Raw genomic sequence first — 23610 nt, forward strand, 5'->3', positions numbered from 1 at the left:
TAGAGTTTCCTACAATATTTATTAGAGGGAACTCTTGCGCTAGTGTCTATGGGAGCTGCAACGCATGGCGCTTCGGCCATCATGGGAATGATGGGTAGTACACGAATTTGTCTAAACTTCGTTATTTCGGCTTTGTTTGGCTCCTCGTCGCCTGCATCCACTTTGTCGCAAAACGAAGTTCAGCAAAAGCCAGCAGTGCCACTTCACCACTTTAACCTTTTTAGGCTCACCAACTCAAATCTGGTCACGAAGTTCACAAGGGTCCATTCTTCCCTCCGAAACGAACGCCAAAACACAGCAATAAACAGAGCCACAAGTGCGTTCGAAGCCGTAAACAATGAGATTACGAAAATCCGTGTACTACCCATGATTCCCATGGTGGCTGAACGATCGCAGCGCCAGAGTTCCTTCTAGGTAATTGTAGGAAACTCTATGCGCTGGCCTCCTTGGTGTGTGTCTACTCATCGCTCGGACACTTTCCCAATCTGTTTCCCTGGTTCTGGTTGCCTTAAGGAAGGCCTCTGGGACAAGTTTGGTCAGAGATGATTGTCGACGTAATAAATTTGGTTAAAGAGGCCCAGGAAGGTCTTCTGCATATGAGCGTCGGATGAGAGACAATGAGTAGGAGCTTGGATGTATGCAGGTTCAACAGGTTACTAAGGAACAACCAACAAACCAAGCAAGCAAGCAACAAACAAACAAACAAACAAACAAACAAACAAACAAACAAACAAACAAACAAACAAACAAACAAACAAACAAACAAACAAACAAACAAACAAACAAACAAACAAACACACACACACACAAACAAACAAACAAACAAACAAACAAACAAACAAACAAACAGGACGCGTTGTATCTGCCATCTAAAAAAAAAAAGGTTAGCTTGCGTATGGGGAGGTTGATATTACGAGTGACGCCTGCTACTGTTTTTTTCTCTCAGGCGAACAATACACAGAAAACATAGCATGGAGATTTCTTACTCGGTCCGTTGAACTTTGCTGATGACGTAGCGGTTTCGCTAGGCGCAATAAGTTCCGAGAAGTCCGACACCGCTTCTGAGCCCACCCTGTGTCTTACAAATGAGAAGCCAAAACGAACTGTGCTGCCGTCCTCGTAGCAAACAGCAAAGGGGTGCACATGGGGAGGGGGCAGACCCCCCCCCCCCTAAGCATCTAAAGGAGGGCGCCAATTCTGCCCCATTCCTTTACTCAGCCCTAGGAGGATATAAAAAATTTTTTTATATCCTCCTACACTCAGCCGGATCTTTCGTGCAATTCTTTTATGTGCAGGATTATGGTGCGCATATTTTTTGTCGATACAGGCGACCAATGACACCCTGATGTTACATTCAAATAACTGTTGCCTTCCCATACAGCTTTACCCCGAATGGCCGGGAACCAATAGCAGGTTTTTCCGAGAAGCACGTCATTGCTTCATTTTCATTTTTGCACCCATTGCGGGGCTTTGCTTTCGGACTTGGCCAACAAGAGGGGGGGGAGGGGGGGAGTTGTTGAGAGCGCTGCCGCGGGCTCTGCGGTCTAACTTGGTTACCCCTATTGGGGAACCCTGCGCACGCCTATGGCCAACAGTGAATTTTGAGGAACGCAAAATTAACGTTTATATTTCCACGTGTATTTCACACTATCGCAATTGAATAAACAGTTTTGATACCTTCGCACGTTTGTGTACGTGACAACACTCGTACTCATTTCACGCCCGGCCACTATTGCGAAGATAATAGGGTGCGGCTTGTCTTGCCTGGCGACACTACCAATGATACTGACGAACAGTCTGTGGCCAAAGGCTTGACTGTATACGTTCTTATACCCTTATATCGATAATTCAAAAGGAGATCACCGGGATAAAACCAGAAAGTGGCTGCATGGGTGAAGTTTCAGCGACGAGGGCAAACGGACCAGCTAATGTAGGCGGCTTGTGTTCTACCACGTTAGATTGTGACGTATTTCCGCTTCGTTCAGAAGCCGGAAAATCCACGGGACATCCGTAAACTACCGCTGCAGCAGAGTGAACAATAAACCCACACTGTCTGAACAGCTGTGAGCCGTATGTATTGCTTTGTTGCTGCGCGTCGCGACGCGCACGTCATCGATCCACCTGGTTAGAATTGTTCGCAAATTCGAGGAAGGAACAATTCCGCCGCTTTCTTCTAAGTGTTATTGCGAAAGACCAGGGTGGAATTCGACACCACGCCGACGTCACCGGCGTTCGCCACCGGCAACGACTTGGCGGTCAGGTTAGTCCCTCGAAGATCCGTGTCTTCGACCTCCGACGCCCGTGCGTCATCGGTGATATCGGAGGCCGTCGCCGTGTCGTTATCGACGGCGTCGTGCAGGTGATCGACCACGGGAAGATTGAATTGCTCCAGCAGATCCGCTGATAGGTTGTGGGCGAATAGTAGGGACGCGCCTTCGGTGCCGTTGCGAACCTGGCGACGGCTTCCGGACTCCTGTTTATCGGCGGCCCCGAAGCGAGCGGCGATCTTACTGAACAGGCCCGAGACCACAGCCTCCAAGACGGTCACCTTGGTCTGATTGGCGTTGCGATTGATTGGGTGGCTCGGCATAAGGACGTCCATGCTCACGATGACGCCTGTGCAAAAGAAAGACGATCAAGTTAGTAATTTTTGATTATTTCAAGCTTTCTTCGCCCGCGTTTGGCGTCTATCGTGCGTCGTGCCAAGTAACGTGGACCGATCCCTCCCAGAGACAGCGGAGACGATATAATCGAAAGTGTGTCCATGCCGGAAATTGTGTAATCGAAGGTGGCGACTTTTTGTGCTGATCGTATCGCCAGTACAATATGTGTGTCGTCACTATGTATAGTACTCATATACATCGAGACAGTGTGAACATTTACGATATCTGTATGAAGGAAAAAAAAGGAGTGGGTCTGCTTCGTGCGCTACGGGCGAAATCGGGATCAGCCCTTCATAATTCAATTTATATGCCGTCTTGGCAGTGCATGTATAGCCGCAATCTCACCTTCTTGTTGCTGTTTTTATGAAAACGTTTATTTAGTCCGTTACCTTTGAAAACGATCTATATATGTCGTCACAGTGGTTCTTTTGTAATTTGTAACGCGTGCCAATCCTGGACGCAGCGCAATAGAAAACGTCAGTGGGCCTGTCCAGATAGCATCCGCCATATACGATTGCTGAGCTGTGGCATGGATGCATACGCAGCTGGTTTTGCCTCTTACACTCCGGGCTTGGCGTCAGTGTCTCGCCAAATAGGCTCAGCAGGTTCACACTACAGCTGCGTAAAAGGGTGTGCTTCAATACCCGCTGCAGCCGGCAAAAGAGACATCTTCGCGATTAAAGCATCAGAGACGAATACGATGTAGGCTACCTTGCTGTCCAAACAAGATGGCGGCTGAGCGGAATGGTTAAATCTAACCTGTATGGTTGCCTGCACACGATAAGACGCTTTGTTATTCGTTTAATAGACAGTTTTAGAATAGCGTACGCAGGGTTAGCGTTCGTTGGGTACGATCCGCTATTTTTGTAACTTAACGTGGGTACCCAAGAGGATAGCGTATGACGCACGCTCAGTGGCGACAAACGCTAACGCAAAGCTTTGCGTCCCCTATTCTAAAACTGCCTACTGTAAACAATGTTACGTTTTTCATAGATTCGAACGCGAAAAAAGCTACAGAAATAACAGTTGTTTGTTTTCCCTAGTTTTCTCTTGCCGACGTGAGGTGGCGTCATGTCGCGCACACGTCATCCAGACACCTTCCATTACTCGGATGACCGGTCTCGATGCAATCTTCTAAGGTGTCAGGGTAGACTTTCTAGGATGCTGGCCAGAATTGGAACACGCCCAGAGCTGGTGGAGAATGAGAAAGTGGATGCATGCGCACAATATATGGCATATGCATAACGTAACGTAATATTTATCTTACTGTGACATAGCGTCACGTCAGGATATTAGCATGAACGCGAGCACCCGCATAGAACAGAGCCTCGCGTTTACCGATTTACACAGTGTCGCTTGACCCAAGAAGCCTAGCGGTGCCGTACCTATGAACGCCAAGGAAGCGGTGCCAATGCAGACGCCCGCGGAAGCACCGAGAATGTCTTGCCAGAGTCGCCTCCTCGGAGATCGCGTGCGCACCACTGGGCTCGGGAGGTTCTCTGGTTCGGCCATGGGCAGTTCTTGTTTGACGAGCTTCGAGGGCAAACGGATCGCCGACTGGATCTACTTCTTCCTCTTCTTCATCTGTCGCTGTTTCCTCTGCACGAGCTGCGTACACAAACACCGTGCGAGATCGGCCAAGAATGTGGCAGTTTAAAAGTGAACTGTCAAAGTTTAGATTTGACACACTCCTTTCATTTATTAAGGCGAAAGCATGAGATGCATCATCAAACACGAAAAGTAACCGTGGCGTCAACACGAAGTGATGCAAACATTTTCATGCGATGGCGTCATCGTATGAAGTCAGCATCACGTCACAGATCGCAAAATATTGTGACGTCATCACATAACATTGTTTTGTCAAAGGTGGGACGATCTCGGCCCCACTGCACTAACACGAGAGGTGCAGAAAGCTTTCAGGAGTGTGCGGGGGTCAATACAATCGACTGAGGAGAATAATAAAAATCACAGCATATCCACGGAGCGAATGATGATGAGTGGGCGAAGCTGCGGAAGTTCATCGGTAAACCGTGAATTTTCCGTGAATTCTGCCCAGTACATCATCACCGACGTGAGATCGGGCACGTTTATACTAAAGGTTCGATGAGTTATGACGACTTGCAGCTCACTTTAATTTTACATGTACGCTGTGAATTTTCATTGTTTAGAAAACCATTGCTTTAGAAAACATCTGGCGTCTTTTCGTTTTGCTTTAGAAACATCTGGCGTTCTTTCGTTTTGCTTTTAGAAAACATCTGGCGTCTTTCGTTGGTTTATTTCATCAATCAACGGCGTTTTGAACAAAATTTTTATTGTTTAATCACGCACAGGAGAAATCTCACCAGGCACTACCTTGGAGGTAAACAATGGCTGCTAATGGGAATGAGAGACAGAAGAAGTCGGCTTTTAGCTAACAATTACACTTCTACTTCTACTAACGTTTCCTACTGGAACATGCCAATGGCTGCTGATGGGGAATGAGAGACAGAAGAATTCGGCTTTTAGTTAACGCGCACGCTGCGAATTTTTTATTGTTCAACAACGCACAGGAAAAATCTCCCACCGGCACCACCTTGGAGGTCAAGATCTGGTACTAGCGTTACGACTGGTTGCGCACTACTACGAGGGACGAACGTGTGCCGCCTTAAGGAGCTTCGCCCCTAAAAGAGAAAGGGAAGAACATGGCTGTCACCTTCGTGTCATCTTAGGTGAATGCATAAGGAAACGTGGGATTTTTCCGGTTACATCCACCAGGCCTTGCCTGCTGTCACGTGGACAAGAAGATAACTGTCTCACCGGGGAAATAGGTGATATGGCACGTCGTCCATAGCTGAACTGTCATCGAACTAGGATGAATATAGAATTGTTTAAAAATAATAAGTTTACTTTTCGAAGTAATGTAGCAAGTTGGGCTGGTGGGAACATGCTTGTGACGGTAGCGCACGCGTGAAATTGCACGAGCATTTGAAATAATGAAAGCACAAGACAAGTGCGGGAGTTAACCATCAATAGCTCTCACTGATGCTCATGTTTTGTATCTCCAAAATACGTGATTAGAAGCTAGGTCGGGGGGGGGGGGGGGGTGATAAGGGTTTGTCAGTGCCTCCTATTCTGTGCAAACATGCCACGTTTTTTCATTAAACTTTAAGTTGATAGACAGCGCCTGTGTCGTGTACTTTCTTGTGCATCGCGTCTTGTTTGAGCTGACCGTCACGATTACGTTTCGAAGGAAAGCAATCAATGAAAAATCAAATTTTGGGTTTTACGTGCTAAAACCACGATATACTACTAGCCACACCGCAGTTGGAAGCTCTCGATTGATTCTGACCACCTGAGCTTCTTTTACGTGCACCTAAACCTAAGTATACGGGTGCTTATTTTCTTCATTGTACACATCCAAATGCCGCTGCCGTGTTCGGGAATCGTATAAACCTCCTGAAATTTAGCACCTTAGCCGCTAAACTACCACAGCGGGTTGAAGGCAGTAGAGTATGAAGTACGAAACTCTGAACTCTGTATAAACTGCGATTTCAAAGTAACAGCGAAACATGAAATGTACACAGCGCATCGTTGCATTGTTTTGATATAACTTATTAGCCTAAAATTATTTTTATTTCCTACCATCTTAACCGAGTTGAAGAATGGCACTTTTCACATTACATTGACAGGATGTTGCGCCTAACGACAAGGAATCTCGGGACCGGCCCCAGTGGAACAAAGGACTGCAGTTCTTCCTCTCCTGCTTGTCCATCTCCATTGGACTAGGAAACGTGTGGCGATTCCCCACGCTAGCCTACCAGAATGGAGGAGGTGCGTACGCCGTGCACGACGACTGAAGGCGACTAAACTGCGTTGGCTGATCAAAAACTTGGAGAACGCCTAACTAATGTAACCGATCTCACATGCATTAACAGTTGTAATATTGTTGTAAATATAGTTGTAATCGCACCACGCGTTACACCGCGCGAATCGCGTAAAGAGTTGGTGATTGAGAGAGAGAGAGAGAGAGAATAAGAATAAAAGAAATTCAGGGAGGTTAACCAGGGCTATCAGCCCGGTAGGCTACCCTGCACTGGGAAAGGGGGAAGGAAAGTCAGAGAGCAGGAGAGGAACGTCACTGTCTCGGCCGACGTAACAATTCCGCGTTTGATATCACAGACGATGAATGTGTCCGGTATCATTGAGAAAATGCAACAGCACTTTCGTTGCCTTTCGGAACAATGATGGGCAGTCCCGTGGTCCCAATATCTTCTCGACAGTGAAAGCGCTTTCGTCCAGGTGATTTAGAGCTGTACGGAGGTGAAGCCTCTTGTTTGCGTAAGTCGGGCACAAGATGTGCTCAACAGTTTCATCGACGGCACAGTCGTTGCACTCGGCGCTGTCGGCCATCTCGATCTTAAATGAGTAGGCGTTCGTGAATGCTACAGCCAGATGCAGACGGCACAACATTGTAAGCTACCAGCACATTACAAAGGGCTGAGCTATAAGTCATCATAGCTACTCACGTTAGCGCTCAACCGCCTGTGATGATTGATGATGATGATGATAAAGTAGCCACACCGGATTGCTTACGATCGCCTAAAGTCGTCTTAGGCGAATACATAAGGAACCTTGTGAGCTTTTTAGTGTACATTTTGTACGTTCACATTTCGTCATTCGCTGTTTTTGCTTTTATTGCAGGGGCGTTTCTTATACCGTACTTTGTCCTTCTGTTCATTGTTGGCAAGCCGGTATACTTTTTGGAGCTCGCCATTGGTCAATTTTCCGGAAGAGGCGTGGTCCAAACGTGGGAATGCGTGCCAGGTTTTAGAGGTATACATCTTCTTTTCCGAGAAATAATGCCGTATATATATATATATATATATATATATATATATATATATATATATATATATATATATATGGTGACATTACGGTGATGAGTAACTCAGGGGAAGAAGTGGACATCATGATTACTGAATTGGACAAGGAAAGCTGGAAGTTAGGTCTGCGAATTAATATGCGGAATATGAAAGTAATGTTCAACAGTCTCGGAGGAGAACAGCGATAGGTAGAGAGACACCGGAAATAGTAAAGGAATACGTATACTTGGGACACTTAGGGACCGCGTAGCCGAACCACGAGACTGAAGTAACGAAGAATAACAATGAGGTGGAGCGCATTTGGCAGGCATTCTCAAATCATGAATGGTAGTTTATCACTGTCCCTCAAGAGGAAGGTGTATAACAGCTGCATCTTACCGGTACTTACCTACGGAGCAGAAACTTGGAGGTTTACGAAGAGGGTTCAGCCTAAATTAAGGATGACACAGCGGGCCATGTGGAAGGGAAAATGATATGTGTAAGCTTAAGGGACAAGAAGAAAACAGAGTGGGTCAAGGAACAAACAGATGTTAAGGGCATGTTAGTCGAAATTAAGACAAAGAAATGGGCATGGCCAGGGTATCATATAACACATAGGCAAGATAACCACTGGTCATTAAGAGTAACAGACTGGTTTCCAAGAGAAGGCAAGCGCGCGAGTGGGAGGCACAAAGTTAGATGGCCAGATGTGATTAAGAAGTTTGCGGGGATAACGTGACTGCAGCAAACACAGGAGCGGGTTGATTGGCAAAACATGGCGAGGCCTTTGCCCTGCAGTGGGCGCAGTCAGGTTGAAGTTGATGATATAAATCAAGAGAGAGAGATAGTTTCATGAATAGCAGACCGTGCACATTTATGACAACAACGAAATCGGTGAACGCTGGCCTGTGTACTCTCACAGGTATAAGCGTCGCTCAGTTTGTGACCAGCTTCTACATCCTGGTCGCTTACAACTACATCATGGCCCTGTGCCTGTTCTACCTGTTCGCTTCCATGCAAAGTCCTCTTCCTTGGACCCACTGCGACCCACAATGGAGCGACGAAAACTGCTTCCACCACAGCACGGTAAGCGAAAAGAATTCACGAAGAAACAGAATAGCTGGGAGTCCAGCTGATGCATATAACTATGTGAGAGTCCAATTTCTGTGAAGGAGAATCTCAGCCCTTGATGAATTTTCGTCACCGTTCTTTGTCATTTGGCTCTTACTCTCCTTGTCTCAGCCGCCTGGTTGTCAATTTTTACGATTATTCACAAACAGTTTCGGGAGGTTGCCAGGATGCGAAAGTGCTAAATCGTATTCCTAAAAAAAAAAGAAAGAAAAGAAGTCCAGCTCGGACATTGACCGTCCCACATCACTCCGGTTTGAGCGAGAACTAGTTATAACTAAAAACTAACCGTAAATTTTTATCGGCAACATGTTTCTTGCTTATTTCACGTATATGTTTCCTTTCGCGCAGATGATAATTGCCTCCTCAATCAACCTCTATTTGTGTTGGTAATGCAGTTTAACGCCACTTTCAATCGCACGGAGAATGCCACCTCATCGTCAGAACAGTTCTTCAGGTAAGATATCCATAAAAGACGCTAATGCAGCACTGAAAGTTGTGTAATTGTTTCCTTAGTGTACAGCTGTCCTATGTTGCATTCCTCGTAAATGCTTATGTAGGTGGTAGTTGCTGAAGATAATTACGTTTTCTTGTTCGTACGTTAATGACAGTCTGTTTATGGCAGGTAGAATAGTCGCAAATAATTACATTTGGCACTCGACGTGCGCCGGGCTATGAGCGCGAGGCTGCTTACGCAGGAGAAAAAGGGAGAAACATGGTAGAGCGAAAAGGCAGTGAGTCGCCCCCAACCGACTCTGCATCATGCTCCCTCATGGGTTGCAGAAATCAGAGTCTTTCCTAACTTCAAACCGCTACAGTCGGTTCAACGACTCCTAATAAATGTAAGCCCCACCCACAGCTCTTGCTGTTCCCCCCCAGAGAAAATTTTCAAAGATTACCCATCCAATCCCATTTTCTCCCTTCCGTGACGTCAAGCTGCTATGGCGAATTTCAGGCAGGTACTTTTCCCATACGGAAACATGTTCGTGTCGCTGGTTTTCGGTCGAAAAACTTTAACTTCCTGGTAAAATTCAGCAAAGATTACGACATCACTGCTTGGGGAGACGTAATATTTTCAGTAGGGACAACGAACTTTTAAATAATATACGTAGTACTCACATAGCAGTGGCGAAAAAGTACATATGGTTACAACGGAAACCACCTAGCACGACTCTCTTGCATGGATTAATGGCAGGCGCGTCACAGTTCTGGGGGCGGGGCTTGTAGTATTTATTCTTCTGTTGTAACCGACTGTAGCAGTCGTCATGTGGGAGTAAACATTCAGCTTTCTTCCTCCTTCTTAACGGTCTCATTTTTCTCCGTGTAGGGCAACCAATCTGGCGCGACAACGCCTTTTCCCTTTCCTCGCTTGCTTCTGTCTCCTTGGAGGTAACAAAGGTCGCCTCTCTCGCCTCAGCCGCACTGATAGCACCTTCCTTCTTTCTCCCTCCGGTCGTCTCACTTAAACATTTGAACGTTTTTGCGCGTACTTCAATAGGGAAGTGGGAATTGGCACTGTGTTAAAGCTTCCTCTATAATCTTGAACTTTAAGGCATCAGCGTCTCCTTCTTTTAAGAGTGATCGTGCTTGAAAAAAAAAAAAGACAAATACGATTCGTTTCTCATGAACGTTTACTCTTGTTCCTTCCTTTGTTTACGAAGGAATTACGCCTTGAAAGACTCCGGAGAATTCAAGCTTCCCTCGGCCTTCGACTGGAGGATGGCGCTCTGTCTGTTGCTATCGTGGTTTATTCAAGGAGGGTCCACTATCAAGGGCGTCCACTCAATTGGCAAGGTATGCGATTCGCGGAACAAGGCTACAACGAAATTTTGGTTGTTTTACTCGCGTTGCCAAGCGGCTTATACTGGTACTTTCTTTACCTAATGGCCTTCTTGCATGTTAGCACGGGAAAAATGACAAAATTGCAAGAAATCCTGAGATGCTGTTAGGCTTTTAAAAAGCACCACTATCCGAAAGAGGGACGCGATTCCCCGCTCCGCCTTAAAGGCAAGGCTAGAGGGAAGACAGGACGCGCGTTCCACGACGCACGATGCCCAACGAAAGCCAACGGAACGCGCCAGTGCTCCGGCTTGGCACATGTCCCAAAACCAAACACCAGGTGTGCCTTGCGTTTTTCGTAGAAATAATTTCCCTAAGACGAAAAGGAAAAGTCGCTTTTAGTGTGAACTCTCGTAAGGGTCCTCGCGCCGTTGCCGGTCCACCTCTCGGGCGAGGTGCTACATACAACTACCTCTAATGATCTGGCGTTCTTTCGTTTGACTCTGCGAATACCGGTTGAACTGTTTAATCACGCAGGAGAAATCTCACCAGGCACTACCTTGGAGGTAAAAACTTTAGCAAAATGCTAACACTTACACTTCTACTTCTACAGACGGCAGCACTAATGGGGAATGAGAGGAAAAGCTTTTAGAAACGCTGCGAAAGTTCAACAACTGCACAGGAGAAATCTCCGTACATGCGTGAATGAATAAAAAAAAATTCTCAGCCGGACTCACTCGGACTCAAACTCACCAAAGTATTACTCACTCAGATTCAGACTCACGGCTCGATCTGTATCTGAGTGAGCTTGCCGACATATCCGTGACAGTAGCAATATGCTGATGACGCACCAGAGCAGCTGCGCAGAGCGTTCGACAGACACTGTTTGGCCGCTCACTCGCATTTTGTTGGCACGATCGAAAAAAACAAATATTATGGTCACGTTCTACCGCTACTGACTTAATTCTCTGAAACAACAGACAATGTTCCGATCGTGACCATGACGACAAACACTGATTAAAATATATATGTCGAAACTGGGGAGGGGCGAAGCTTGTAGGGAAGGTTGTAGCAGCTCCACTAACGTGAAACCTGTGGAGCGGCGAAGCATGCAGTATGCGCTGGTGTTTCCCACAGCGAAATCATTGCTAATGGGCAATGAGAGACAGAAGGAAGATTAGACACAGAGACCCGTCGTCCGCTTTTGGTTAACGTGCACGCTGCAAATCTACGCACACTACGCACAAGAGAAATCTCCCACCGGCACTACATTGCAAGTCAAGATCCAGTGCCTATATATGCGGGGTAGCCGGTGAACGGTTGTGCATCGCGAGCAGTCTGCTTTTAGGGGCGAAGCAGCTTAGGGTGTCGGCGTGCATCGTCGTCGTCGTCTACTGTCCATTTGCTTGAGAGCAAGAGAGTGCGCTGCCGCCTCAGCGCTCGCCGTGTGACGAGAGAGAGCGAACGGCACGCGTTGACTATGGAAACGCTCTTTCTGCGATGAATCAAGAAACTCGCTAGCAGACGCTGCCTGCGTCGGCGTTGTCTCTCGCGGGCGAGGGCGCGTTCTTGTTCCTCGCGAGCTGGTAGTTAAGTGTTCATCGCAGGAAGAGCGTTTCCATGGTCAACCACGGCCGGGCTAGACCGCACGCGCGCGCGCGGTCTAGCCCGGCCGTGGGTCAACGGGCGCCGTTCGCTCTCTCGCCACACGGCTAGCGCTGAGGCTATGGCGCCCTCTCTTGTGGTCAAGCGAATGGACAGTCACGACAGCAGACGACGATGCAGGCCGACACGCCACGATCATAAGGCGCTTCGCCCCTAAAAGCGGATTTAACTGCCAGTCGGATTCTTGTACTTGAGAGCTGTGTAGGCCTGTAGGGCTATTGGTCACTTCATCGGCACGTGACAACGTGAAATAATATGCGCCCATTGTATCTAAAAGCGACACCAGTGCAAAAATTTTGGCGAGGCCTGCTGCTGATATGCGCAGGTCTACACATCTTGTAGGCCGGGTAAGTTGACGACCTGCTAGGTTTGTCTAAGTGGCACATTCTATGAAATTGCGACAAGAAGACATTAGTGGATTATTCCACGTCTGTGGGATGATCTCTCGTCGACTTAAGCTGTACGAAGTAACGTGAATACTTTGGCCCTATGCTTGCTGACCTGTATCAGCTCCGTGACCCATAACAGCACTAGTAAAACGCCGAAAAGCTTTAATGCCAGTGGCTACTACAGACACGATTTAACTCTGTGCCGTCTCGCAGGTGGCGTACCTGACTTCGACGTTTCCGTACGTGGTTCTTCCTCTTACTCCTGGTTGTCACACTGCTTCAGGAAGGAGCAGCAAAAGGTCTCGCCGCCCTCTTTGTTCCTCAATGGAGCAAGATACTCGAAATACAAGTATGCAAGTTATGCTAGCACAATACGCTATGCGTAAATATAGTAGCAGTGGTCGCCGCAATGACATCATTGCGAGGAATCGCGTCACTGTTGTAGTCATGACACAGTGGACAGCGACGTTTGCACATTATGACTTGTAATGTAATTGCATCTTCTGACAATAACGTTTGAGTACGTCACATACTTGTCCAGTGGCCAAATTTTACAAGCGATATAACAGTAAAATACCACTTGAGCGAATGTCAGTTAAACGAACTATTCAGTTGTACGAACTTTTTTAAAATCCCCCGCTGAAGCGGCATTGGACTCAATGTTAACGCTTTTCCGTTTAACGGAATCAGTGCAGAGCGCATTTCAGCCCTAAGAACATAATTTGTGACACCATACAATGCCTTTCACATCATATTGATCAGAAATTGTCTGAAAGACTGGGTACAGACAGCGCTTTGCGTTTTGAGGACTATGTCACCTGTGACTCTCGCGTTGAGGAATGCTCCACTCTGTCTACAGAAGAGATTGTGGCGAGCGTCCTACCTCTAGAGAATAAGAGGAGGAGGAGAAAGAAGTAGCCCTTGTAGAGGAAGCACCAAAAGTTTCAGCTAAAAAAGCACTGATGTACTTGGAAGATGTGAAGTCCTTCGCTGCCCAGCAGAGTTGTGCCTGAGAAAGTTGATGAGAGCTTGGGCACAGTGACTCAATTCATGACCACTGCAGTCCTAAGCACACAAGTGCAGTAAAATATTACTACATTCTTCAAAGCATGCTAAATAAGCAGAAATTCACATTCAAATAAGCAGCATTGCAAACAAAAGGGTTCAAATTTCATTTTCCCCAACTGATGTTTTATTTAGCTCCTGATAACTAATTGCAACACAACTATTTCAGTTCAGCGAACTTTCACTTTAACGAACATTTTTCTGGGCTGCCTTGAAGTTCGTTAAGATGAAGTTTCACTGTATTACAGGTGGTACGCCTTTGTCGTATGGCTCTCGTTTTCTGCTAGTGCAGTTTTGAGGTGAATTTTACGATGAATCCGGCAACAGTAACACTCGAAGCCACATATTTTGTGAGAATAAAAAACGCTGTGCTAGCACGATTCCTATACATAATCCTTGCCCTTTCCTCAGGTATGGTTCAACGCATGTGAGCAGTCCTTCTTTTCTCTCGGAATCGGCATGGGAGTGTTGACCATGTATTCCAGCTACAATGATTTCAAGCATAAGGTTTCCAGGTACTGTGATGTTTATATCATCTTTGAAAGGCTAACATGTGGCTTGTGCACCAGGGTGGTACTTTCTGTAAACATGTTGAGCGTATCTTTATGGCTCGATCAGCTTAAAAATGCATTTGTTCGCCTGGAACTGTAGCAGTGAGTACGCTTGTAAACAAGTAAAGTTCTCGTAAAAAAGTAATAAAAGAAAGTCACAGTTTCGCCGCAACGGCGAAGCAACGAATTCGATAGCAACAAACTGGAATGTAACGCGAAAAACGGAAAGCAGCTCGAAATTGCCAGCGCGTCGCTCGAGCCCAAAGGACGCACGAAAAGAACGCACACAGGACGAGCACGAACTATCATGCGTCACAGCTCGATACTTGAAGCGCACTGCTGAAAAATAAAGCAGGACGCACGAAACGAACGAACAGGTACACACAGGACGAGCGCGAAATAAACGTCGCAGTTGTTACTTATTTCTGTTTGAACAGCGCGCTCCTTTCGCAAACGCGGCCGCTGCAGCGAGCGAAGTGACCTTCGTACGCTCTGTGACTTCAGCGCGGACATCGCGGGGAAAGCGCAAGACATACAACCCCCCTCTCCACCCCCCCCCCCGCCCGCCCCCCTTCTTTCCTTAAGATAAGCGCACGAAGACGACAACGCCCTGTAGGGCGAAGAGCATCGGCGTTCGCAGGAGCGGGGCTACGACCTTCACAGCGCGCCCAGCGCCCGGCGCGCACATAGCGCCATCTCGCTGGTGAGTAAGAAAGCACGCTGAAGTAAATGGTGTATATAAATAGCTCGCCGTTAGCATGCTGAAAAACGGAACTCTCCGTGGCTTAGCCGTCTAACTCCGCGCGTAGGAAAGTTTCTATATATATATATATATATATATATATATATATATATATATATATATATATATATATATATATATATATATAAGTTCCGTTATATATATATATATATATATATATATATATATATATATATATATATATATATATATATATATATATATATATATATACGGTGCATAACGACGGCGACGGCAAAAATCAGCCGAGACTGTCCATATAATTGCTATCGCAATAATAAGAGCGACACCCAACGTCTCCTCTGCTACAAGAGAATTGAACCGAGGTCCTGTTCGGACGTATCTCTCTACTCCAAGTTTCTCATAACAAACCTTGCCATTTTTTTTTGAAATTTTTGAACCTTTAATATTCCCAAACGATAAGGAAGTCATAAACTGGCACATATTTTGTTCGTTATTTTCTATGTTCACCAAAGGTTGCGTCCGATGGAGATGGTTTGGCAGTTTACGACACTGGTTGGTCGAGTGGTATTTTGCTCCAGTGGATTAGATTTACAGTAATGTTTTGTGCTAATTACATGCTTCGTTAGAAGAAGTAATAGTCATAAACTTTATTATGGTGTTAATGGGTAAAGAAACATGCGGATAGCGCTGGTCTTGCTTTGTCACCTGCCGGGGAGTAGAATCCATAGCAGCCTTTAAGTCCGGCAGCAGTCAGCGCTCTCCGACGTGCCTTGTAGTTGTGAATGTTAAGTAGCTTCACATCTGCACTGTCACACCTTACTTAGACGTCGAACTTCCATGTGCACGGATATAAGAAAATTTCGGTTATAACGAAATAAATATTATAGGATCTCATTGGCCGTGCTTTACTTCTATGGAGTAATCGAAATGGAATCGAAATTTAAAATTTATCTAAAAAGTTGGCCTCAGTTATAGGAAAATAAATTTTTGACTACGGGTTCCCGAAAACACTCTATTTTTTCTCGCGCATAGCCCGCGCCAGGAATTAAAAAAAAAAAAAGAAACGTTGAGTAAAATCAAGAATGACAATTACCTACGAATTCCGCCTAAGGATGTGGCTTCATGGTGGATCGCCACGCTTCGCCGTGAAGCCTCCTTTCAAGGCATAGTTCTCCGCCGTTCAGTTTTGTTATTAACTAGAGGACCCCGCTCTCTCCATATACCCTAGAGTTGAAGCACCATTCTCCCCACTTTCATGGTCATGAATACCGCTTATCATTTTGTTGCGGGCCGCTGTTGTCAAATTCAACTATGTTCGCAGTTAGCGAATAGCGCACGCCGAAGAGTTTATAAAACACAGCCGCTTACCGAAGATACGAGAAAGATACGGAAGAGTCGTGCACCTACGAGGCTGTTTTTACAAAGCTATGAGCGTTGTTGTATGCAGTTATTTCTACAGGTTATACATAGGGACAATTAAATTTTTCTTTAGTGGTACGAGCGACGAGTTTCTCTTCCAAGCACTTCCGGTCGAGCACTTACTTCCTGTTTTCCGAATATTCAGGAAAAATCTTGTAAAAAATAAAACTGGTGCAATATCGATGGTTGTGGTTTAACTTAAGAGTTATATTGGATATATATGATATCGGAGCGTAAGTTTACTTGAGATAAGGGCGAATTAACTGTCAAGATAATTGATGAAAATTAATTGATTGGGTTCATTGAAAAAACAGACGGTTTCTTTGAAAGCAGCTGGGATCGTTGCGGCACCTGGCCAAACAGATCTCAATCACGTGGTTCTTTTTACGTGGCCTCGGAGATCCGCTTCGGCAGTGCGACACTTTTCAGGCGGCTTATTTTCCAGAGCTGGGCGATTACTCGAACATCCGTACGGCACCGCCGCCTCCCATTACAGAAGGTAACAACCGAAATTTCGGACGACGCACGACACATGGCCTCCGCGATTAGCTCCGGCAACGCGCGACGTCCCGAGCACGAACCTCGCGCGCGATGCCAACTTTGCACCGTTCCAATGAGGTTCTAATTTGTTGTCGCAGTAACTGGCCGCCCTTTAAACCCCGTGGCTTGTGGAATTAGAAAAATGATGACATTTTCTTATGGAAACCGTATTTGAATCTGTGTATTCTAGGGACGCCTTCTTCATTTCAATCGCCGACACAGCCACAAGCCTCTTAGCTGGAGCGGTAGTTTTCTCTACCCTCGGTGCCTTGGCGCACCAGCTTGGACTGCAAGATATCTCCCAGGTCTTGAAAGGAACTTCAGGTCAGTAAACTTATCACGCTTCTCAAATACGTGATAGGCGCAACAGCTTCAGTGACCACCTTGAAGTGAAAGAGCATGCCATATCTAAATAATCATATTCCTTTACATTTTGATCAAATAAAGCCATATGTTTCATGAACTACCGTATTGAATAAGTCACGTTATTATAAACGAAAGAAGGGATCACGAGCTCGTTTCTTTGTTAGACAGGGCCTAATGAAACCATTTTAATTACTTTTCGTTTATGCCATAATTAATACACTGCAGTTAAAGAATGCAAATATTGTCGGTTGTTTCTCAAATGATATATATGACACATGCGGCACATTAAACCATTTATAATTAGTAGATACACATTAAATCGCTTTATTATTTCTGCAAGTTATAGTATTTAGGATGTGTTTGAATTGACATTTAATGGCCTTAGTAACGAAGAGGTTTTGGCTTGTCGATACGTACTGAATGAAGGTTGTCACTCGTCCAACTCCAAAACGGAACGTCCTATAACATGATCAGGTACAGTGAGATAGCACCACGAAATAAAGTTTCGCGTTGTAGCCTTTAGGCTTGCGCGATGGGTTATGCCGCTCTTTTGAACTGTGTAACATTCCTATACGCCTGTTCTTCAGTCTTCTCGCGTCTTTTGTAATTGACTACTTTTATGCGGAATCATTTCCTTGTCCTTGTGAGGCAGTCAAACTGGCGTGCCTAACTTCTTTCGCGTTATGTTTTTCTGACATTTCATTTACATCATGAATCAATCCACCGCGTGCTTCAAGAATTGCAGTGACGCCCACGGTTCGTCGCCGGGGATGCTCTGCTTGTAAGAGCATTCCGAAGCTTTTACGCGACCCGCTTATAAGATTAACGCACCGTAGTACCTAATGGTAGTACAGTAATATTTAAATAATTGCCCATAAAGTTTACTCGACACTTGTAAAATAAACTAGGGAGGAAACGAAGCAACCTCAAGCTTCTTGTCAATCCATCATTTACACGTTCTGTTTCAGGTGATAATCACGAAATACCGCTTCTCCCGCTCTCTCCTAATGGGGAAACAAATGAAGAAGAATAGCACGGAATGGCATTCTTTAGTCAGTGCGTCTAACGTGGTTCGATTGTTCCTTTACTTCACAGATTTGGGATTGGCCTTCGTCACCTACCCGGAGGCTCTGAGCAGAATCTCGTTCGTCCCTCAACTGTGGTCGGTGTTATTCTTCTTCATGCTCTTCCTTCTCGGTCTTGGAAGCGGCGTGAGTAAAATAAATTGGAGGCTTCTTTTGATTTCACGCTTGGAAAAGTACCGTCAAACACTCGGCCTGCCTCTGGCAGATAATGGGCACCAGTGTCACGCTGGTACGAGGCCTGTGTGACCATTTGATTATACTTTGCGAGCTAAAATGTCTGTGAACTGGTGTTTAATTAACTCCGCGAAAATTTCCGCTGATTTATTCTGCAGGTTTCAATTATCCAGCTCATGGTGGCGGTTCTAGAAGACCAATATCCCAGGCTGCGAGAGCTTAAGGGCTGCACAGTTCTTGCAATATGCGCCGTGTGCTTCGGCACGGGCCTTTTCTTGTGCACCGACGTAAGTGCAACCGTATTTCGATATTAACCTAACGTAACACGTAACACGCACTGACTAGTTATGTTTATAATAATCTGATCAGCGGTTCCGTGTGGGAATGCTAAACGTCAGGATGGTGTCTTTAAAACTTCGTAATTGGGCAAACTTTATTGTTTAACTATAATCATGGCTCTTGACCTTACTTAGAAATGTTTATGCTGAATTATGTTAGGAATTTTATGGTTAGTTGTTTTGCCTAACTATTAGTTCTACCGCAATCCCTCTGCACTTCCAAGAGGCGGCTAAAATGCGTACAACTACCTGTTGCTGGCAGTAAACATTCATCTGCGGGTGCATTTACACTGGTTGCGTTTTCCTTTCATTTTCGTACGTTTCTTTGTTTTATATCTTTTTATCTATCATATTTCTGCCTCCCCAATGCAAAAACAAGCAAACGAACCTCCTCTTGGTTGACCTCCGCATTTCTTCCGGTTCTCCTATTCACATTTCTCTGTGTTCAGTTCTTTGAGCAAATACCAATAATTATTCAACCCCGAAGCACCGTATGACGATATAATACCAAGGTCCCCTGCTCAGACAGGAGCAATTTCTAAATACATTTGATTGTTCTTTCTCGCTTTTTGTGTTGAGGTGTAGTGTTTTTGTGTTCCAATAAATGTGCGCTACGCCCTTAGCGTTCACGTCCACCTTTACAATTGGCTGCAGAACGGAAACACGATGCGGCTTCTGTTCGATAATTACGGTATCGGGCGAGCTCTGTTCCTGTACGCCATCTTCGAAGTGGTCGGCCTCGTCTGGGTGTATGGTGAGTCCTATGGATGGTTGCGTTCCCAAAGCGGCGAGTCCAAAGCGGCGAGTGCAAACGACACATTTTGGAGGCCGGCGTATACTCTTCTTGCATGACTCGAGCACGTTATCGCAAACGAAATGCATACTGCGTGTCTGTGCAATATTTGTCGAAGTAGAAGCCGATCTATAATCTTTAAAGTGTCACAAGCTGCCGATATGTGCAGCCATTTACCGCTGTATAGTATACCTCTAGCATGTGTTATCTTATTCCCTGTTGTATACCTCAGGATAGGGGAAAGGGGAGAGGGGGGTCATGCTGCTTTCCTCGCGGGGAGCAGTTGGCTTTCATAACTGAACATGAGTACCTCGCTACCTGGGGACCACGTAATTCGTTGCTACGCTAATCACGGGCACAACACCGCACATACTCGTGTGGTCACTATAACATCGAAGCCATGATTAGACACGTATGTATCAAGAAGCGATTCGAGATACGTCATACATGCATATGCACCAAAGCATTATTTGTTTACCCAATAAATTCAGCTGAAAGTTTTCGCTTGTGTCTGTGCAGTTCTGTCCTCGTCTTCTAAGCAATGCGCAATAACGTCGCAATGAATAGATACCAAGCAGCCAAAACAAGTACCCTCCCGAGTACACGGAATGTGGCATCCGCGATTGCCCACCTGAACAGCGATGGCGGACGATCACTGAGGCCACAGTACCGAATCACAGGAGGATTAGCTCGCGCCTAGTTTTTGCCCGTTTATTCTTTTATCTATTCCGTCATTCAGGCTGGAAGAATATCTGCGGCGACATTGGCTACATGCTCGGTAAACCAATATCATGGTATTGGAAGATTACGTGGGGCTTCCTCACTCCGGTGTCTTTAATTGTGAGTACATTTCGTCAATTAATTCTCGAATATACGTACATAATGCACATTTTGGCGTCAGGGATGCTAACTCTGAATAAATAACGACATAACTGGCACAAGTAAAGCCACAGTATACCTCGTATTATAGTAATTTTATTGTTGTCGCTGCTTTCTGAATAACTGGCCTATACTCACGACAGGATTTGGTCACATTGATTTGGCCACTCTGTAGGTAATGAAGTATCCGCATAAACAAATGACTAAATTAAATAAAGCTGGCCACTAAGTAAATGAAACCTGACGCAAATGAATGTCAAATTCTCATACGACGTATACAGAAAGAAACTAATAACAATTTAATAATGAAAGTTGTACCCTATGGTCTGTCACACTATCAGTACTGATATCTCACTTCGTATTAATCGCCCGCACATTGTCTGCACCTTCACAGCAATGCAACCCGCGCTGCGTATTGAGGTGGCTTGTGCAAGACATTCTATATGTACATAATGCTTCTGATTATTTTTTTCTTTTCTTATTCTTTTATTCTTTCTTGTTTTTATTGTTTTTGTCGTTTCTTCAATATTAATGTCATGGATGATGCGATAGCCGGCTCTAACGTAGTTACCCTACCATGTTTTTTTTTTCATCTATAAATAAATAAAAAAAACCTTGTGGAAGCACGGTACAGCAGCAACATGCAGCAACAAAAAGCAACAAAAATAATAATGCGACAATGATCATCCTTTGCTATGTAAAAAAAAAAAGTCATGCAAAAGTTCATCGATTTTCTCTATATTTGAAGGCCATCTTCATATACGGAACCGTAACAGAGAAGTCTTCGTCCACGTTGCCTCCGATTGGCCAGACCATAGGCTGGATCCTGGCAGCCAGTGGCCGTTGGCCAGATTGTGGTTTGGATGGCAGTGGCTTTCGTCAGAGCGCCCGGGCCCGGTGCGTTCAAGGTAGCGTATGTACCGAGCATCGTTCGGTAGTACAGCATAAAATTTATACCATTCTGAGTGAGTAACTGAGCTTACATTGTCGTAGGTGTTACCGAAAAAAAAAATAACTAAATACGTTACACGTTACGCTAAGAAAAAAAGAAACACGTAACGTTACCTACAAAAAAGGTAACGCGTTACCGTTACCGAAAAAGGGTAACGAACAGTTGCTTCTGCCGTTACTCCACTTTCAGACGTTTTAATCAGTGCGCTCTCGCTGCAGGAACACGGAATAACAATTTAATGAAGCTCATATTTATATTTCACATAAAGCTTCTAGCCCCAAACAACGATTTTAGCTGAAATACAGATATACCGACAGTACTTAGCACAAGTGTGCAGGACTTTAGCAATATTATAGTGCCTAAAGTTAACTGTAGGATCGCATGTGATAGCTTGTAACTCTTGCTGCACGTGCTAAAGATATTTCTCAAAGTGACATTAAACAGAAAATGAGATTTCATCGTCAACGCTCACCCAGATAGAGAAGATCACTGATCTCTCAACAAACTTGCATTACTTCTGGCGGCGAACTTCTCCTAACAAAACATATGCGCAGATTTTGTAGCAATAAAGAAATGCCTAAATGGCATAGTTCTGGAAAAAAATATTTCCAACATAAATATTTCTTGCGCCTTTAACCTGTATAATTGCCGCAAAAATGGCACGTGCTTACGTGGATGCGTTCAAGGTCAGCCTGGCTCGCTCAGGAATTCAACAACCAGAAATTCGCAGTTGGAGATAGATAGAAGCAAATTTTATTTTGAAAACAAGATCTATAAAGGGCGCTGTAGCATCGCAGGGGTGACTTTCTGACAGCTACAACTTGCGGAACCTAAGCATCAGCTCTATTTCAAAGCTGTCGTCGGACAGCTTACCTCGCTTCTTGGTGAATACGTCCGTGTCTACGGTAAATAGACGCCTCGCGTTACCGAAAAATGTTAACGTAAGTACGTTACCCGTTATAGTTCCGAAATGGTTACGAGTACTTCACTAAATTGCCGAAAAAAGTAACACGTTACCGCCGACAATGCAGGCTTATCGTCTACGACCGGCACGCGACTGTCTCGTTTTTTTTTTTTTTTTGTTGTTGTTCAGCTCAAGCTAACATAACTTAGAGACGTCGACGCGTAAGAATTAAGCTGCACCAGTAAACTTGCATAACAGTATTTATTTATTTATGTATTTATTTATTTATTTGTTTGTTTGTTTGTTTATTTATTTATTCAAAAATACTGCCGATCTCATTCGAGATCATTGCAATACGCAAGGAGACCTGCATAAATAAAGCTAGAATTTATTATTTTTTTTTACTGTGGTTGGTATGTAGCCCAGTAGTTAATGGCATCTTCATGAAATCGCAGCGATTTGTCGAAGATGCTATAAGTCTCTTACTGCGCTTGAACGGGGGGGGGGGGCGGGGGGTAGGGCGTGGAAATGGGGAAGCTACATAAATGTGGCCTAGCACAAGCAGGACAAGACCACATATTTGGGGGTACCCCAACAACCCGCACCATTTTTTATTCGAAAACCCGCACCAATTAAGATGTAGTCCTGCGCTTGAACGATTGCTGCGCAGCTTTTCGCGCAGTATCCCCCATCTAGCGCCGAAATGCTGCAAGAATTTCCGATCGTTCTTACGGGCGCTCAATAGGTGGCGACATTGTTCCAGAACGCGCCGTACAGACCACGTTTTTGCATATACCGTGAGCGCGTAGATATCGAATTCCGACGGGACGCAGTGGGAACCTTTAAAGGGGGAACAATGAGACCGACCCGATGCGTCAACACTAAAAACTTGACTTCACTACTTAGCTTAGCATCGAAAGTTATGTAAATGCTTTTTCTCGTTCTGAAAAAAAAAAAGAAACAAAACAAAAAAACATAAGGGCCACGTCTTCTCTTTTAATATTTTCTCACAAAACATAGCTTGGTAGCAAAATGCGAAGAAGGCTCGCCAGAGGTCATGATTTTTATAGGGTACAGTTCACAGATGATTCGACTGCAGCTGAAGTGCTTACCCTATAGTACACTTCGTATAAAGCATTTCGGGCTAGGTAAATCTTCAACGAAGGCTGCCTGGTTGCCGCCATAATCCCATCTGGGCTGTTGAAGATATGCGTGACCCGCCATAAATTGACGTCAGCGTGCGTCATCCTTTTTACTCCAGTTCCACAGTGCACAAATTAGGTGCTCCCCCTCTTCGTTGGAAAGGTCTATAGCAGGGGCGTAGCCAAAAATTTTTTTCGGGGGGGCGGGGG

The 23610-nt window shown here is 45.2% G+C and overlaps 1 protein-coding gene across 1 annotated transcript in view; it reads left to right on the forward strand.

The window, feature by feature from the left end:
• The first annotated feature begins 2063 nt into the window (after window positions 1-2063).
• The window catches only part of LOC119397622 (uncharacterized), a 65659-nt gene continuing 44112 nt past the window's right edge, over window positions 2064-23610 (forward strand). Inside the window, 16 exon segments of the mRNA XM_049416622.1 lie at window positions 2064-2639; window positions 6332-6473; window positions 7344-7475; window positions 8427-8590; window positions 9031-9089; window positions 10294-10426; window positions 12679-12717; window positions 12719-12814; window positions 13942-14045; window positions 16958-17091; window positions 18229-18344; window positions 18551-18679; window positions 19385-19484; window positions 20263-20363; window positions 21151-21237; window positions 21239-21310. Coding sequence (XP_049272579.1) covers window positions 2601-2639; window positions 6332-6473; window positions 7344-7475; window positions 8427-8590; window positions 9031-9089; window positions 10294-10426; window positions 12679-12717; window positions 12719-12814; window positions 13942-14045; window positions 16958-17091; window positions 18229-18344; window positions 18551-18679; window positions 19385-19484; window positions 20263-20363; window positions 21151-21237; window positions 21239-21310 — 1647 coding nt within the window. The 5' untranslated portion in view covers window positions 2064-2600.

This window comes from Rhipicephalus sanguineus, chromosome 6 (genome assembly GCF_013339695.2).
Source record: "Rhipicephalus sanguineus isolate Rsan-2018 chromosome 6, BIME_Rsan_1.4, whole genome shotgun sequence".
Taxonomy (NCBI): Eukaryota; Metazoa; Arthropoda; class Arachnida; order Ixodida; family Ixodidae; genus Rhipicephalus; species Rhipicephalus sanguineus.